Source organism: Aythya fuligula, chromosome 9 (genome assembly GCF_009819795.1).
Source record: "Aythya fuligula isolate bAytFul2 chromosome 9, bAytFul2.pri, whole genome shotgun sequence".
NCBI lineage: Eukaryota > Metazoa > Chordata > Aves > Anseriformes > Anatidae > Aythya > Aythya fuligula.
In genome coordinates, this window is record NC_045567.1 from 11,681,833 (window position 1) to 11,701,013 (window position 19,181).

Sequence of the window (19,181 nt, forward strand, 5' to 3'; positions counted from 1 at the left end):
GACTGTGGCTGTTCACCCTCTAGGGCAGGGGCATCACCACGCAGCCAGAATTTGTTCTGTCAGATATATCAAAAAAAAGATAAAAGTCACAGTTGCACATAGCTCAGCTTTTGCTCCAGCCTGCCTCCATTGCCCTAAAAGGGTAAAAACTGTACACTGGCAGGGCTTCAAGAGTGCTCCCAGCTCCACTGCAGGGTTACTCAATACCACCCACCCCCAGCACTTCACGTGCAAGAACATTAAGAAAGGCAAAGGTTTTAGATTTGTTTATTCAGATACAAATTGAAAGCAGATGAATGGAGCACAGCCCCACTTCCTCTGCTGCCTCTTCCCCTAACTACAGGAGAGAAGAGGAGAAGCAGGCAGAAAGCAGCAAATAATAATTTAGTGACAGAAGCATCGTGGTTCCCAGTTCAAACCTCTGCTTTTGGGTAGCGTAGGGACAGCTGGAGCATCAGTAGGTCAGTCACGGAGGAAATGAGTCATTTCTAGCCTGTTGTCACCACCCTGGGGCACAAAAGCATCAACTGACAGGTTCCCATCCTATATGTACAAAACCTTGTAAACAGATCCACAGGCTGCAGCATGCACTAAGGGAACCTCAGCAACTGCTGTTGCAGTTTGCATCACAACAGTTCTCCTCCCAGTTTACCTTTCTCTGAAGACTGTTTGTGCAGATAACAGCCACAGGCAGAGCTGTTATCTTAAAAGCAGCCACAATTTCCAGTCTAGTTGTGTTGGACCTTCTCGAGACGTTCTGTCTTTGCTGACCTCTTGGGGATGACTACTTGAAATGAGTTTCTACAGTTTAGCTCCTACAGTAGCTCTGTGCATACTCTGCAGGGAAGGGAATTTGCAGAAGATCGAATGGAAAGGTAACAGCGCGGCTAGGAGGCCTGCTCAACCACCAGGAACCTTTTGGGATTTGGAAAGGGAATGTGTAACAGGAGGAACTGCTCAGGGGACACCTCAGGGAATTTTATAGCTCACGTTTTTGGTACCAACAAGATTGTTCACTAGATGCTGTGCCAGCACACGGGGACACAGGCACTAGCAGGCTGGCAGATCTCAGTTGTCCTGTTTCACCTCTCCCCAGCTGTGTCTCACCCCCTCCTCCTCCAAGGTTGTGTAATCCTGCTCTCTGCTCAAAGCAACTTACTTGAAGATACTTGCTGTAGAGATCAATCCACCATAGAAGCACAATGTAGAGAAGTACGTGTTAATGACTCACTGAGCAAGAAAACACACATTTTCTATTCTACCCCTCTTTCTGCTGTTATTTAGGCTGATTCCTCCCCAGAAGCAAGGCTGCTCCACAATTTCCTGGACAGCCTTTCAGTCGAATTAGCACTCATCCCTGCGCCACCCCATCTTCCTTTTGACAGGACGTGAGTAGGAGAGGGGTGCTGCACCCGTGAGAAGTGCTGTGTACTGCGAAGTGTGGACAGGAGTTTAACTGTAGGAAACCCAGCCAGCTGCACTCTGAGGACTTCCCAGCTGTCTCACTGGGAGATGCCTGCTGGTAGCTTGCAGTGTGAGCTCAGTCCAAGTCGGCCACTGAGAAGTGAAGCTGCTAGAGGAATTAACTGTACACATCACCTGCTAAATGACGGCTGGCCCTACGTAAGCTTCAGAGGGGAGTCCCTGCGTAAGGATTTAGCACTAAAAACCCCTGTGGCTCCCCCAGAAGGGCAGCTGACCTGCTGATGTAACAGATAGGCTTTGAACTTGTAGGCACCACTGCATCCACTTCCAGCAAGTGTTTTCTGCTGAGGAATCCCAACTCCAGCCAGTAAGGCTGCAACACCCACTCGGTTCTTCATCCCACTGCAGACAATGCACGCTCCGCTCAGAGGCTGCACAGAATGCCAGGATGGATGGACAAGAGGCGGGGATGGCAGCAAGCACCTATGAAAACCGGTAGCCCCAGGCTCTCCAAGGAGCTTCCCTCCCCCCCCTTCTCCCCACACAACACAAATTTGCAGAGTCAGTTTCCTATTTGTTTTCAAAGGGATAAGATTTCGAAGTCTTCATCTTCTGAGTCAAAGAACCTTTCCAATCTGTCGGCGTCAGAGGAGTCTGCAAGAGAAAAAGAAAGCGCTGGCTCCGTGGGATGCACCCGCTGCTCAGCAGCTGACACCAGCAGCCAGAGGGCAGCAGAAGGCGAGTGTCACAAGCCCACATGCTCAGGAGAGAATTACACGGCACATACGAGGTGTGCCAGCTCTCACAGATGCTGACACAGCCCCAGTGCAGTGCAGCTCTGTGCTGTGACTGTTTGGTACAACCTGCCTGGGCAGTCAGTCTGTTAGCAGGACAGGCTTCAGCATCAAGAGGCTCAAACAAAAGCACTTCTGAGGCCTAGGCTAACATCTGCAAAGACTCCTGGTCCAAATATGTGATAAGGGAATATTTCTTTGTTAGAAATATTAGAACATGCAACCTGTATTTTACTACAGTTGTGTTTGATCCAACGACATGGGGAGGTAATTACACGACACGCCCTCCCAGAAGTGATTTATATAGTCCAGTCTGCAAGGGAGGGCAGTGTACTCACTCCCTTCTGTCCATCCTTCCAACTCGGGTGAAGAAGGAGCACATAGCTCCAGGGAAAGTGGCTTTACCAGAGAGGAGATTCAAGTGAAAAGGCTGGGGAATATAGGAGAAGCCTACAGTAACTCAGGCTTCAAGAAAGCACACATTAAACTTGGCAAAACAGCCAGCCAGAAGCTAAACTGCAATGACTGACTGCCAGGAACAAGGAGAAATGCGTGGTCACAAGGCTGCAGACTGCCCTGAGTGTTCTGTGAAAGGCTTTAATCCCACAGCAGTGTGTGCAAATGCTTGGTGTCACTGCTCCCAGTGCAAACTGGGGGGACTGGCGGCAGCACAGCTTCCAGAGATGCTCCTCAGGGAGCAGCCCCTGTACACTCAAGTAACAAACCACAGAACCCAATTGGCTGGGAAAAATGAGGACAAGGGACTGGACTTCCATGAGAATATTAATCCTTCTTTTGAGGGCTAGGACAGAAGGAGAAAGGATGGCCTAACAGATGAGAGAGGCTCAAAACATGGGGAAGAAGCCAAGTAGCTCATTAGGATATCACTTTTATGAGTAAAAAAGGCAGTAATTAGGGACAATTTAATACAGGCAAGGATCACCAGTTTAAGGCAATCAAGCGTTCCTACAGACAAGGACAGTGAGACAAAAAAGGCCTTGAAAGTTTGTGCTAAGAGACAGACAGGAAGGAAGCAATGAGTGCAGGATGCAGGCGACAGGATGCAGTCCAACACCTGGTGACGGGGTAACTTTGTCCCCAAATACTCACTCCTCCTGGCAGAAGCTGCCAATAGCTCCTTATCTCCTGCAATGTTAATGTGTGTTAACAGAAGCAGAGCCTGACAGCCAAAATACTGCCCAGCACTCGTTCCTTTCTGCATCACCAGGACTAAGTGTTGGTAGTAGCCCATGCACAGGGAAGGAATCTCCTAAACTGCAACTACGTTTGACCACCCCCATCTTTGACATTTTTTAATACCCAGAAGCTCAGTTTTCAACCTTTTCCATGGAGCCTTAGGATTTTTCTGAGCATCTCTTTAGAAATCACAATTTCTTATTGCTGTAATAACCTATTAGCTTTTTTCCCCAGTCACCATTCAGACTCATGAAAAATCATCTTAAGACATGACCATGAGATCTGTGAACCGCTAGCTGAAAGCCAAAGAACTAGATGAATTGACCCAAAAGCTCCGAGCTGAACAGGAACACACAAGAAATCGGTATGCAATCCACACAAATTCCCCAACACCAACTGGACAAACCTATGCTTAGCTCTACCTCCCTGCGTGGCCTCACCTGGCGTGAGATTCAGAACATCGGGGTTGGAGAAGTGCGACGGCTGGCGCTCAACCAGTTCGAACATGGGCAGCGCTCCTCTTACCAGGGACAGCTGTGGAGCAAGAGCAGAGCCATGAGAACCAACAGTGCTGCACTCACAGTGCTCTGGGTCTTCAAGGGGAAGATTTAAGGGGAAGCACCAGTTTGTTGGGACTTCTTCGCAGCTGAAAAAAATACTTTTCAAATCTTTGACTAATATCAGCTGCAGAATTTCAGAGCTATACTCCTCCTGGTGTCTGGAGAAGTTATTTTCATATGCTTTAATGTGGGATCGTGCTGCAGAGAACTCTCTCTGTGCAGCATTTTAGAAACAACAGTACTCTATATTCCCGGTGATACAGACACAAACCTTTTTGATTTGCTGGCACCAGTCATTAAAGTCCTCCTCCGTGTTGCAGAAAAAGCCCTGAAAAATAAAAAGTATTATCTTTATATAATTGTAGACTGACCTTTTCAGTCTTATGGCCTCATATTAATGCCAAGCAACATGAGCAGGACTGTAAGCAGTTACAATCTAACTGCCTTGCTTCAAGGTGTGGCCTACACAGTTCTGTTAAACTGAATACTCCCCATAGGAGTATGAGCACCCAAGTGAGGAGCACCCAACCTGCCACCTCTGCCTTTACCAGTTCCCCGGGGAAAGGGATAGCTGTGAAACAGGGACGTGCTGCTTCAGGTGATGGAGAGCTGGCTGGAAAACAAGCAGGAAGAACGCACCACGGCAATGGAGGGGTCGAGCTCGGCAATGCTCATTCTGCAGGGAGGGTGCTGGCAGTGGAAGCTTTCGTCAGGGAGACAGCCGCTGTCGTTGGGCTCCACTGCAGGCTGCGTAGTGTGGGGATCCAGGTAAATGAGTTCCTCACCTGGAGGAACAGGCAAGAAGACATGAACAGGAAGAACGGTGCCAGAAGCTGCTCTTCTGAGAAGCAAATGGTGAGAAAGAAAAGGGGGGAGAGCAATGATGGAGCCAGCTATGGGAGCCCCATGGAGGAACCCATTGGTCTGGGGACAACTCGCTTTCAGACACTCCAACACTTCTCACCCAGGCAAAGAGCTGGCTGTGAGCAGAACCATGGTGCCCACTCCACAGCAGCACCTTGGGCACACGCATTTTTTGAGCGCTGTTCCTGCTAATGCTTTCCAGGGTCCTGGGTAAGCTCAAGACAGCCCCAGGAATCCAAAGCACAACCAGCCTGAGGTCTCAGGCAGAGTATCAGAGGAAAGGAAGAGGGACAAGGACAGCAGTTTGTAGGGTTTCAGAAAGGGAACAGCTAAAAGGCAGGTAAATATACAGCCAAGACCCTGAAGGGAGGTCAGCTCTGAACCTAGGAGGAACTTTGCACACCTCTTTACAGCTAAGATTTAGGGTTATGCACTGGAAGTTCATGGCTTGTACTATGGCCCCCGTTCAAAGCTACATCACTCAGATCCTCGCAAAGAGTTTCAACCCACAGCAGCCTTCCACACTTCCAGCAGGAAAAAGCCCTGCAGCATGCACCACAGACCAAGCAGGAGAGCTGTACTGCTCCAAACATTGTTAGCCGGGGGGAGATGCTTGGGAAGACTTTGCACTACTGCGGGCACTCACCTACATAACCAATGAAGTAGTGAGCACTGTTTGGTTTCCCTCCGATCACTCCCAGGGACTGAGGCATCATGAAGCAGTGCTGGAAAAGCAATACAGAAAACACACAGCTGACAGACAGTGAGACAAGCAACTGGCAACAAAGGCAAACATCCAAAAACACAGTGGGAAAGAGACTGTGACACTGGAAATCAGCAACTCTAGCAGCAGGAACAGCCATTACTGGGGAGAAACTCCACCAGAAAGGCTGAAGGCTGCAACACAGAGCCTTCATGGAACACGAAAGCAGCTCAAAAACACCTTTAACTGCTGACAGTAACACACAGGTGGACCAAACAGAAGAGGCAGCACTACTCCAGGACTCTGTCTGGGCACGTCCTGGCTCTGCTGCAGTCAGAGGCGAAATCCCCTGGACGTGTCAAACAGTGCTTTGAGGAGGGAACCATCACCCAGGAAACAGCCCAAATTTCCAGCTGCAATATCCGGGAACCATCTACTGAGTTACAGGGAAATAACCTAACCCTAGCCTGCATGTGGAGCTCTTACCTGTGCAGCTCAGAGATCCCTAGCATTAGCACAGCAGGACAACGTGCATCCTGTCTTATGGGTGTACTCTGCACATCCCAAATTCTGCAGCTTCCTCATGCTCCATAGTGGGACTGGCAGCCAGGTTCTACCCTCAGCCTGCAGTACAAGCTCTGCCATCAGAGCCATGGGGAGTTTACAAACACTACACTCATTAAAGCTCAATACAGCTGTGCTGAACAAATATTTCAGCAGGCTGGTACCATCTACACACAAACAGGGACCGAGATTAAGTTGGAAAATAAGATACTAGAAATAAAACAAAACAAAACAAAAAAATACACAAAACTAAACATTTTCCTGACAAAAGGCTGCTAGAGCCCATATCCTGACCTCTGAAAATGGTGCTTTCTAAATACATTTTTTCTAAATACATTTTCCTCTGGAAAAAAGGACAATTACTTCTGAGTATTTCTGCCCCAAAACCAAATTTCAGAAGTGACTCAATTCACAGCAGGGTTTTGAAGCATCAAAATATCAAGAATTCAGTTCCAGATCCCCTACCTTTAGTGTTTCAATATAGGCTTCATTGATCTCTGTGAGCCCAAGGCGGAGAGGTATCAGCAGCACCAATGGTTTCCACAGTGAGAGCCTATCTCTAACCCCTGCTTCCTCTGGGTACCCATTATAGAGTACGTCTGACTCCACAGCAGGGCATGCTGCAGCTCCAGCACACGCGAAGTTGGACTGGCACAACCGCCCTACAGAAAGGGAACATGAGCAGAAAGCATCAGAAACAACTTCCATTCCTAGACCTTGAGTAATTCTATTCCAGCTATCAACAATCACTATTTTCTGAAAGCCTACAGAACTAAAAGGAAAAAAAAAAAAAGTTCAACAAGGCCCACCACTGTGATCATGTGATATGCTCCCCACAGGGTTTCTGGACAGGCTCAGTATTTCATCTAAGTATACATCGAAGTTGTGCCAAAGCATGCTGTACTCTCAGCTACCATCTGGCGGGCCATTAAAATGTAAATTCTTCCAGCAGGTGAACAGCTAAGCAACAACCTGGGTCAACGAGGGTGAACGATCTGATTAGGATATTAGGCAAGAGCCCTGAATTCAAGAGCATGTAGACAAAACAAACAAACAAACAAACAAAAAAAACAATTTGGAGTGTTCAGCTCTAGAGGGGCACATGGAGGATATGAGGCCAGCTGAACTGAATGAGGAAAATATTACGGCTTAACAGAGGAAATCCTCACCTGTAACCAGCACTGTAACAAGATACAGAGATACGAACGTGGTATCTATCTCAAATAATTGTCATTTACCTAAAGTTCCCTAAAACCTTTACAAATTCTGTCAGGGATCATTCAGAAGCTAGTTTAGAGACTCAAGACGGGTGAATATTAAACTCGGCAATTTTAGCATGAGCTTTGCCTGCAAGAAATGGGGCAACTCCTCAGGGCATACCCATGACATGGACATTATGCATCCTCATTCAACAGGTTTGATGAACACACAGGCAGTTTGGAATGAAACTGGATTATGTAAATTCTGGTACAGAAATATCTCCGAGCCTCCTTGTCTCACAGGGTAATTTCATTACTTGCTGGGCGTGCACATGTGTGTGTGAAGAAAAATCTCCAAACCAAAGGAACCCACAACATTTCAATCATGAATCCAGGGCAATTAGACAGAATGCCAGAGGCTCATTTAATTTATTCTTGGCCTAACCTGAATGCCAGGACAGTCTGGCAGGGAGGATGCGATGTAAACAAGCACCTCCATCACAGCAATTACAGCAGGATGCCTGCTCACTACTACAAGCTCCAAATGCAGCTGAACAAGGAGAATGTTACGGCTGAGGTTAGAAGAAGTAGGACTTTGTGCTAAAGCCTCAATTGGAGAGAGAACGGTTGCACTGAAATTTGGAACCGCCCCTTCAGAAGGGAGAATGTGTATGAGATAACATGCCTACGCACACAAGGGATGTTATAGTTATCAGAGGTCTTGAAAAATTGAAGTCACTGCATGTCAGGACTGCTTACCTTGATAAAACATTATTTTTTGTTGCAGTTGCCTGCCTGTCCTGATGATCTGCATACCTGCAGCTGTCACTATGGGTTTCTTCATCAGGCAGAGCAACTGGCAGTCCTATGCTGTGTTACAGATGTACTCAACCCCAGTTTAAGTGGTAGGGAGCCCAGCAGAGACTAAAGTCACCCTGCTTCTTTGGCACTGTGGTCCCTACCTAAAGCTTCCCAGCAGGATTCAAACCCTGTACTGCAAACATATTCCAACAGATCTGACACACCTTTCCTGCTACTGCTGCTGTCGGTCACTGGCTTAGCTCTGTTTCTAACCATCCTTCTGATGCACGCAATCCTCCAGCTCCCACCTGAGAGCACCTTTCCGACACTACGGGCTGGCTCAGAAGGCTCTGATGGAGGTACTCAACTGCTGCAGCAGAAGTTTGTTTTCTATCCACCATGGGCTGAATGGCATTAGTGAATGAATTTACCAGCTGCATGAAGCCGTGTTCATTTCTGAACGTTTCACTACTGACAGGTGTCTGAGGTACACGATATACAACACGTACCTACAGATCAATAACAAATCAGACCCGCTCATACAGGGGCTTTCAAGTCCTGAGTGGTAGGCACGTGATGATTCACAGCTGAGGAAGACAGACAGACACCACCCTACGTGTTACAAGCTGTATGGACACGTTACTTGAAGCAGTGTCAGTGTTTAACACAAGCCACGCAGACAGGAGCTGCAACATACTCAAGCCCTGCAGCCAGCACGCCTCAGTTCTAGAGGGGATATTTTTCAGGCTAAAGGGGAAAGATTAATCCAATTCCTGTCTTCATGCTGACCTTTGTTTAAGCCAAGAGCATGAGCATACACCTTCACAGGACTAGACAGGCGCTTCTCAATCAAATCCTACATTTTCTTGGCCTCTCAACTGACGCTACCTGTGAAGAGATCTGACTCTGTAAAATGACTGTCCTTCACTGCAGGAACAAACTGTCCTCATCTGTTAATTGATTTTTGCTCCAATGCAACCAAAAGCCAATCTAACTGACAGCTGCCACCATCTCACCTGTAACTTTGCACCAGCTCCAGCACTCACTGGACTTTTTTACGTGCTGTTTCAGAACACTACCCTGGCAGAAAACATTGAATGGTTTTGTGCTGCATAAGCAAACCACCTCACAAATCTAGAGCGAGAGAGGGAAGGATAGTTCAGCCAGGACCATGCAGGATGGCAGCAGCCAGCCATGCCACCATCTGCTTTGGTTACTGGGGCACGAGCAAGCATGCTAGGGATGAATGTGTTGCACAGCTGCTCAGCCTCCAGAGCCATCCAACTGCCAAGATGCAGAAAAAAAAAAAAAAGAGAAAATACAAACCACCAACAAAAACAACAAAGCACAATAATGGAGAACTCCTTAAAAGATATCTCCAGAGATGGAGCCCCTTCTTAATTCACTCCCCCCCTCCCCCAGTTTTGTTCCTTTTCCTGGTCAGAGATCTGTTCTGGTTATCTCACTCTGCCTGATAGCAGAGACATTCCTACACCGTTAGATGGGAGAAGCAGCAGCCATTTACTGCATGCTACCTGTGGTCATAAACAGGTTTGGCACTACCTTCCCAGCAGCTCCCACCTATTGCCTGAAGGCCAGCAGGTCCTTCTTTCCAAATCCAGAGGCCACACTGCCAAGTTAGAGCCTTTATCAAAGTAAAAATCACGTAAGGGGGCTTCCTTGCCCTACAACAGCAATTCTCATCTGAGTTTAGCACACTCAGCCACAGCTTTAAGACAGAACATTTACTGCATGTTTGCAATGTTGCAAAACTGCATGCTTTCCAGTTCTTTTCTGACTTCTCGCTGCTGAGGGATACATCTCATTCCACCTGCACGTGATACTTACTGATTTCTTCCATTACTACAGTGTTGTCCATGGCTATGTGTACTGCCAGTGAACTCCATGTATCAAAAGTGGCAAGTTTTCTATAGAGGCGGGGGGGAAAAAAATGCAAGGAAGGATTAGTTACAACTATAAGACAAAGATAATGTTGTATCAAAGAAGAGAAATTGGACTAGGAGAGATTGGTTTTCACCAATTACACTTTACGTTTTTTTTAAACACTTATTACAGTTGTAAAATTCATTGCCACAAATTATTATGACCAGAAGAACAAATGGATTACAAATGGGACCAAAACTGGGAATTTGTGCTAAATACGATCTCCACCTCAAATTCTGTAACTGCTGGTACAGAAAATGAGAGTTACTTAATGTCCTCCTTATATGCTAATTTAAAAATAAAAGTCACCCTGACTTTCCCTAAATATCTTCCCATCACCTACAGCAGATACTAGGCTAAACGGGCAGATGGTCTAACCTGGGAAAGTTCCTTCTCAGGCAATCCCAGCCTATTCCACAGGGCTCCCAGCTCGACCAATCAAAAAAATTATGGAAAGAATGGCAACAGAAAGAATATTTCTGAAAAAATATTTCTGAAAATACAGCATGTCCCAGTTAAAGACAGCCCAGAACCTCCGTTCGTCACCGCAGAACCCAGGCAGCAAATACCTATGCTTTCCTCTGCTAATGCATGAGTGACTTGATGGCCTATCGGCAGCTTTTGGACAATGACAACACTGATGTCATGGAGAAGCAACTCATGCCAGCAGAGATCCAAACGACAGCAATCATCACCTACTCTGACACCTGCTTCTGGTCCACTGCAAAGAGTATTGCACTCAGTTCTAGCAGCAAACATGTTACTTATGTGTGTAAGGCTGGAGGTACTACAAACCCACCTGTTGGTTGGAAAATAATAAAGGAAAAACCCAGCACTTACTTGAGCACTTGTGCGACTGTGTTTGGTCCATACCATTGACCTATGGATTTCCCCTCTCCAACTCCCATCTGGGCTGCATCACAAGAAAAAAAAAAAAAAGAATTAGAATTTAGCATATAATTTCACCTACACCATGCCCCTTCCTAACCAGGATTTATATTCAACAGTAAAAAAAATTTAACTTGGAAACATTTCTGAGTCATCAGAAACCCCACAAAAGGGTAGAATCACAATGTTAATGGAAGAAAAAAGTACATCCTCAAGGATTGTAAAGCAAACCCTTTCTCAGAAACATGATACAGAGATCCAAAAGACAATGTAACCTCAGAAAAAGGCTATTTCTTGTTTGATTATCAGGAACACCCCCGTAACCTGAAGTTCCACTCACTGAAGCTATAGGAGCATTAAGACCCTATAAGCAAAAACTGGAACAGGCAGTCTTTTTTTTTGTTGTTGTTGTTGTGAAGGAAGTTTCAATTAAAGTGAGATCCTTCCTTAGTTTACTTGCTACTGCTGAAATTTGTTCATGCAGCAATCTTCTCCCGTTACAAGGTCTTGGTGAGAACAGCAACAACATGCTTTCCTCTCACCTTGGCTAAGCAGGACACAGAAAGTGGTGCCGAATATAACCTAAAGCCTGAAGACAAACATGAAGGACTTTACGGAGTCAAGAGAAAAATCCATCATAATCCACAATAAAGTGTAGTAGCTTCAGATCATGCGAGAAAAACAGCATGTCAGAACATAACCTGCTAGGTTTTTCACCTAAGGTACTAAAACAAACATGGAGTGATGTTCTACGCCCTTGGGAAATCCAGACAGAACATTCCCCCATGCTTTCTGGCACTCTTACCTATCTGGTGAATGGAGTAGTAGCTGTCTTTTTTGTCAATGAAGGCATTAAGAACGTTGAAGTAATTATCCATCTGCCTCTTCCCTTTTATCCACCTCCAGTCTAAGACACAGAAGACATGTGAAACAAAACGTGATGTTTATTAGCAACCAGACACTGCAAGCTACAAGCTGTCTTCCCTGTGCCTCGACTACTGATCAGATTTTCATGCCACTATCTTATTACTGAGCGTCTGGGGCATCCCCAACACTGAAGAATCAATTTTAACAGAAAAGCAAGCGTTTTCACAGCTGAAACAAAAGAATATCACCCATGGTAAAACAGAAAACACGAATCCTAACTCTATCCCACAGATGGGCCATAGGATACCAATTTCTCGAGGCATCCTGAGGAAAACCAGGTGACCTCATTAAAAAAAAATCATCTCCCAAATTCAAAGGCCATCAACAACTGCAACAATACACGTAACTCCCATACAGTTGCTTACAGACCATGTATGGATCCAATGCAAAGAGAGAAGTATTCAGGGACAGGAGAAACTACAGAAGCGACAGAAAGAGAGGACTTCTCTACAAGTTAAAAATTGAACTATAAACAAGTCAGTCACCCTGCTGTTTTGAGGAGGACTTTTTAAACTTCAGGTATATAAAAAAAAATCAAGAAAACCCTGGTACTTGCTTGGTGTCCATGGGCTTAGCTAGCACATGACAGGACTCTCCTTTGTTTTAAGGTTTAACAACCACATTCATCTATGTGGAGTCACAGCTGCAGAAGGAAACCTGCTGGAGAGTTTCCAGCAGACTTTTCAATCAACAGCCCAGAACTTAAGAAAATTCAAGGAAAAGTTATGGAGCCCTCAGCAATTCCCAGCTGCTGTCCTGACAAGTACTGTGCTTGTGGGAGCATGTGGATGTCAGTATGGGCAGTGCTCTGGTTTACCTCTTCCCAAATGCCTGCAGACCAAAGCCTGAGCAAAGATCATCTGGCCACACCGCAACATACAGCCCCAACCAGTATCAGATGTGGGACCAGTTCCTCCTGTAAACAAAGACAGAAAGCAAATATGTAATGAAAGGAACAACACTGCCAAGTGGGAGATAAAAAGGAAAGTGCTGTAAGCCTGCATGGGCAGCAGGTTTATCCAAACAATCAGGTAGGGAATAAGGACTGTGCTAGCTCACACACCCAAGGCCGAGAAATAAAAACTCAGTTCTTAGTGACTAGCCTAATGGCATCCCATAAAAAAGAACTAAAATCTTTAACCTTCAGTAACAGGGGAAAAAATCAAAAGGAAATCCAAGCAACTCAGCTAGAAAGGCAGCTGAATTTCTCATGAATATAGCAGTTCTTGGGCATACTTGCAGATTCCCAACCTAATTCAGAGAAGTTACTAAGCAGAGAAACATCTTGTTACAGACCACTTGCTGCTGTAATGCTCATTTTGAGAAGGCAGCTCATTATGCAAAATGAATCAGTCACAAGGCATTCCCACATCACAAGCAGCCGATGACTGTATGAGATTCCAAAGTGAACAACGTGGAGTTAGGTCCAAAAAACAAACAAACAAAAAAAAACAACTCCAGCAACAGTGAGAAAATCCATATCCTACATAATATAGGAGAATAAGCTGGATATCAGCTTGCAATGGGAAAACCGAAACAAAGACCCTAAGGCTGGAAGCACCTCCCTGACAGAACTTCAAAAGGAAGCTGCCACTTCTCCTCTGAAGCTTCAGCTGTTATTACGAGCTTCACAGATAAAAATGTTTAGCATGACCACAGCCAGTGAGCTGTCCTACAAGTACGCAGTCAGCTGCGCCTTCACACAGCTGGGAGAAGTTTTTTTGTATTGCTGTTTTCCTCTCTTGAAAGATGGGTCTGCTGAGTATCTTAAGGAACAGCAACCAAGAAGCCTGGCTTCAAGTTCACTGGGAAATGCTCACAGTGTTACTGCAGTTCCCGTGTGCAAATCCACTTCAAGCACTAAAAAGCAAACAAAAACTCGACAGTCTAGGGCAGATACAGGAAGTTGATAATTTCTGTCTCTTGTCTCTACCTTTTCTCTCTTTAATCCACTTCAAGTCCAAGGCCATCATTAAATTATATTTCATCTTAGACTCCTGTAGGACCTAATTAGCACGCAGTACAAAAAATTAGGCATGTTGTGAGGTTCCTAAATACACCTCCCACACTCATTCTTGTATCGTTTTTAAGATTATCATTATCCCTCCTACCCAGGAGGAACAGGAGTCCTCGTATCAGATAAGGAAAAAGTCTGCCCTATCAATTAAACAAAGTGCATTTCCGACTCCCATACTCAGAAGCAAATTGACGTTTACACTTGTGGGGACTGTTAGGAGCTTTCATTAGGTAGAGATAACCAGGTTATTTATCAGAAAGGCTTTCTGAATTAAATTAAGTCATTCTGCAAAATTGATGGCAGTAAAGATTCTTCCCTGAATCCTGGATTACTGTCAGAAGCCACCCCAAAGCCCAGTCCTGCAGCAGAGGAACTGATGACTATTTCGGTAATGCCAGAAGCCTTCAATGATTTTCCTGCGCTGTCAACAACCACAAAAAAAGCACCAGGTTATTGATCATCTTCTGAACCCACTTCTGTTTTTAACACCACCTATGTCTTACCACTTCACACAGACTTTTCTGAATTCTGAAATAGGCTTACAGAACGAACGTGCTGCCTGGAGCAACTGAGACAGCGAAGACTTTGAGGTATCTGCATACTAAGAATACAACTGATGTCATTCTACACAATAAAATAAAACAAAGATATCAATGCTTTCAGTGCTGACGGCAATCCATCCAATGCTCTTTGATTCAAGGGTCACGTTCATTACATGAGGTAGTTTGCAGACAGAAACAAATTCAAATAGTCAACAGTCAGAAAGTGAATTATTTTCTCCTTACACTTCCAGTGGAAAAAAAAAAATCCTCAGAACACATCAAAAACCCAGTCCAAGCAAACAGCAAGCTTTCAAGACTTACATCACAGTTAAGAACCCTAAGGGACAGGACGAAAAGATAATTGCTAAAGTTTTGGGGGAGATCACGAAGAAATTCGTCTGGCTTTCCCCTTTAAGAAGGGATAAAAAAACAAAACAAAACAAAACAAAAAAACCAACAAACAACTCACAACAAACAACGAGACTAGGAAACTGTACATGCATCTAAAAGATGGAAACAAACCAACATTTGGTTCTTCTCATTGTTATCCACGGTGTCTATTATGCCTTCCCCATCGACATCTCATCACCTCACAATCCTTAACATATCTCCTCTGTGATAATCCCAGAAAGAAAGGGAAGCCTTCTTAATTCTGTAGCATGGGTGGAAAGAGCAGCAGAACTGTGACATGCACAGGCCTAGGGCACACGCCCTGAGTCTCAGGCTAGTGTCCTCCACAAGGCCAACCTTCTGCCCTTCATGGGTAAGGCCGACAGATCCCTAATTCCCAACAGCTAAGGAGAAGTCACAGAACACAACCATCGTTTTCTGACAGAGCTTTTGCAGCAGTGAAGTAAAATCTGTTTTTTAAATGTCTTCTTGGAACCAGCTTTCCTGAGATCAGCTGCGTGCTCTGTGCCTCCACAGCCTGATCCATGCTCACGTCCCCCAGGAGAGCACTCTAACCCCAATTAAGTCTCCCGGTGGGTCAGGCTGTTACGGGCAGGACAGCGTCGCCTCCAGCACTCGCTCAGACTTACCGATGGCAGGGAAGTTCTTTCTGTAGGTGAACCAAAGCCGAGAGGTCACATCCAACAGGATCTCTTCTTTCTCTGAAAGGTTTTTCAAGATTGTAAGGCGCACACACACAGAAAGAGCACCAAACTCGCCTAAACCCACCTCCTGCCCAGCCTTCTGCTCCTCACCCAGTCTGTTGGCCCTGACAGGCAACATCTGGATGAGGAACAGGGAAGTGCTGCTGGGCAGAAGAAACCTTTTCCTCTAAAAAAAGCTACAACCAACCCAAAACACCACGGTCAGAGGTAAACTATGAAGCATTAAGCCATTTTGTTGCCTTTCTCCCAAGCTATCCACTTGCCTCAATCATCCTGGCCTCATAGAGGTCCCAATAGCTGGGAAGTGGCAACTTTCTGCACAAAAACACTCTGGAGTCTGCAGAGATGGCCAAACAGGAGGCAGCACAGTGGTTACAGTCCACGTGCTCTCACAGTGAACAGACTCTGCTATGCATGTATGAGTTCTGCAGTCACCTCGCTGCTCCCAAAACAACGAGCAACACTACCAGAGCCCTGCAGAGCATCACAACGAGTTGCAGTGTGCACGCCCAGTACCTGTGAAAACGCTGTATTTGCGGCCTAGGATCCACACAGGCTCTTTGGTCTCAGGGAAGTCTTCATATTCAAACCTGAGAGTGTCATAGGTAAGGGTAGCTGGAACAGAAAGGAAAAAAAAAAAAAAAAGTATGATTGTTTTTTTCCTTGATATTTAAAAAAATCGTACCAAAGCCGTACACCAGAACCAGAGCTGCTGTGACCCTGTAACCTACAGGACCTACAAGCCTGACTCTAGCTGGCAAGAAACATTTCACTTCCAACACTACAGCCAAACATTCTGGCAGGCACAGGGAGCCAACGCACCCACAGCTCTCGCCTGGCTGCTCCCCAAACAGAAAAGCAGAGGAACCTCCAGGTTAGCTCAGCTCCAAGTGCCTCACAAGCAACTGAGCAGGTCGAGAAAACGTCGAGGACTTCAGCCAGCGGCCGCTTCCCAGCACAGGTATTGCCACGCTCGCTAACACAAGGCTGAGGCCCCTCTTTGCCAAGGAACGAGGCGATTGAGGAGCTTCTTCCAGAGAGCACTGCTTTTGTGGCGTAGCTTGCAAAGCGTGGATTGCAGTGAAATGACAGCCAAATCTCGCTCCTGGAGCCAGTCCCTCCTCCAAGGCCGGGAACTGAGCACAAGTCATCGCTTGTAGCGAAACCAGCCCGCAGCTTGAGAAGGCAGAGCGCTGCCTTTACAGGTGTCACGCTGAAAGCTGAGGAACACAGAGCTGTGCAAAGGCATCCGAGCTCACAGGTGGCAGGCGCACCTTGTGCCTGGTTCACCTGCTGCCTTCAGTGCCTAAATACCTGCCTCTTCTTATCCCAGCACTGATGGCTCCACTACAAAGCAGCTCTGCAACGCCCTGGGATCAGAGCAGTTTGAGCCTTTGTGCAAAAGATACAAGAAACGGAGAGGGGAGAGGGACGGTTGGATGTGCTGGGCTCCACGAGGTTTGTATTTGGAAATAAGGGACTTTAAAGGGGTGAACGGGCAAGTGTCGGGGGAGGCTGGTTTTAAAACATTTTGCAGGTTAATAATTGCATCCCGTTTTGTAAGAGTCGTTTCTTAAATGAGCGGCGTGCTAAATTCCAAGCAGAGCTAAGCTAGGTTGTTCTGTTAAAGCAGCTGTTGAAAGCATCTCTAACACCAAATGCAAGAAAACCTGCGATGATCTGACCAAAGTTTAAAACAGGGTGACAGACGACACAACCACAAGTTCCTCTCAGCCCCATCTTCTACAAAACCCAGCACCCTCTGCAGCACACGCCTCGCTGCTGGCATCCCCTCAGGTCCACCTGCTGCCCTCGCACCAGATGCCCCCGAGCTCCCAAGCAGAAGATGCACGCAGAAGATGAGTCTCTCTTTCCATCATTCCTCTCTCAGCCTTCCAGAAATCATCATCTGGAGCAGCAGCAAATAACAACCTGGCCAATTTGCATTCGGTAAGTGGTACCTCCAGAAAGTCACCACGACGCTCTGCTTGCTCCTCCTCTTTGCAGGCACCTAGGATGCTCTACCTATGCTGGGGCAAACAAGCTACACGAGACTTTCTGGTTCCTGAAGGTCCCTTGTCAGCCTCCTGCCTCTGGGCTCTTGGATCTGCAAGTCCAATTCCAAACAGCAGAGGAATTGAAGAAGCAAGACATCAGCACAAGATCTCCTTCGGGATGAGACAGTACCATTTATCCTGGCAGCTCAAAAGCAGCTTGTAGTTGGTATTAAAAACAAAAAATGCATCACCGGTCAAGTTAAAAACAGAAGTTCTCAGGTTTTAAAGCTCAAAGGAATGTTTTGTGCTCTATTTTGTCAGTTCACAAACCTACTGTGAATCTGTCTCTGTCAAAAATGTCTTTAAAAGACGTTTAGATGTAGAGCTTAGGGATATGGTTTAGTGGGGACTGTTAGCGTTAGGTCAGAGGCTGGACTCGATGATCTTGAGGTCTCTTCCAAGCTAGAAATTCTGTGATTCTGTGAAAAGAGCCTCAAGTAGCTTGAATGACTGATACAAGGATGCTACAGAAACTGTCAGGCTACCCACCATCCTCCTTTTCCCTCCCAGTAACACTTCCTCACGTCCCCAAACACCACAACCTCTGCAGCTCCACCAGGTCCTTCACAACCGTGCGATCTGCAGCCGGCAGCTGCTCAAGGACCTGCTGGGCTCTCCCCTTCCACCACAGCTACGGGGGGAAGGGGCCAGCACAGCGGCTCCCGGGCTGCCTGCGGGGCCGCCACACACGCTCAGGGCCCACAGACAGCGGTGCCAGGACCCCGCAGGCTGAGGCGGAGAGCCCCAAACCCTGCCCCACAGCCGCACGCCTGGCACCAGGCCCTGCAGGTCCCGCTGTGTACCTGCCACACGCGGCCAGGCGCCTGCGGCTGCGATTGTTTTGTGCTGAATTCAACATTGCCAGCACCCGACAGGGCACGACTCGATCGGATTTCACCTTCACGGGGAGGAAACCTCAAGCGACTGCCCCTGCTTGGCGTGAAGGACCCGGCCACGGCAGCAACGCCCTCCCAGCCCTCCCAGACACCAATTTTCGCCGATCTCTCCCCAAACTCCCCCCGCCTCGGTGCCCCCCCGGCACCAAGCGCCTCAGCGCGGCCCCCCCCGCAGGGCAGAGGGGTGAGAGGGGGCCCTGCCCCCCCGCCCCGGGGCAGCTCCCCGGATTCACCGAGGGGCTCTGAGGGGGCTCCGGCAGCCCCAGGGGGTCCCCCCCGGGCCCTCCCCGCCTGAGGGAGCCGCGGTCCCGCTGAGGGGGCCGGGCCGGGCCGCGCGCACCCACCTGCGTCCATGGCGGCGGCCCCGCCGAGGGCTGCGCCCGCTGCCGGCCCGGCCGACGCATCCGCCCCGGCGCAGCCGAACCCGCTGCCGCCGCGCGGCCAATCGCAGCGCCGCTCGCCGCCGGCCCGCGCGCCGATTGGTTGACGCTGCGAAGGGGGAAGGTTTGGCTGCGCCGCAAGCGCTTCCTCCCTGCTCTGGGGGCCGCCATTTTGTCGTACGGAAGGCTGCTGCGGAGCGGGGGGAGGAGATGGAGCGGAGGGAGGCAGGGGTCGTGGAGAAACCGGGGGGCGAGGCGTTGTGTGGCGCTGCCCGGGCGTTCTGCTGGTGCTGCGCGGCGCCTGAGGG

General features: G+C 47.6%; 1 protein-coding gene across 1 annotated transcript; it reads right to left on the bottom strand.

Moving 5' to 3' along the window:
- Window positions 1-250: 250 nt before the first annotated feature.
- Window positions 251-18,892, bottom strand: ATG4B (autophagy related 4B cysteine peptidase). Its single transcript, XM_032193403.1, has 13 exons — window positions 18,838-18,892; window positions 16,057-16,155; window positions 15,466-15,537; window positions 12,684-12,782; window positions 11,745-11,846; window positions 10,892-10,964; window positions 9,956-10,035; window positions 6,573-6,769; window positions 5,487-5,565; window positions 4,616-4,761; window positions 4,248-4,304; window positions 3,857-3,950; window positions 251-2,079 (listed from the first exon to the last, which is right to left on the bottom strand). The coding sequence occupies exons 1-13, from the start codon at window positions 18,845-18,847 to the stop codon at window positions 2,006-2,008; spliced, it is 1,182 nt and encodes a 393-aa protein (XP_032049294.1). The 5' UTR covers window positions 18,848-18,892; the 3' UTR covers window positions 251-2,005.
- Window positions 18,893-19,181: the final 289 nt, after the last annotated feature.

Bases quoted from the DNA above. Each gene is read 5' to 3' on its own strand.
- ATG4B (XM_032193403.1), bottom strand. The intron at 5,566-6,572 runs GTAGGGGATCTG...TTGCTTTTCCAG, and splicing joins CCTATATTGAAACACTAAAG to CACTGCTTCATGATGCCTCA. The intron at 4,305-4,615 runs GTGCGTTCTTCC...TTTATTTTTCAG, and splicing joins TCGACCCCTCCATTGCCGTG to GGCTTTTTCTGCAACACGGA.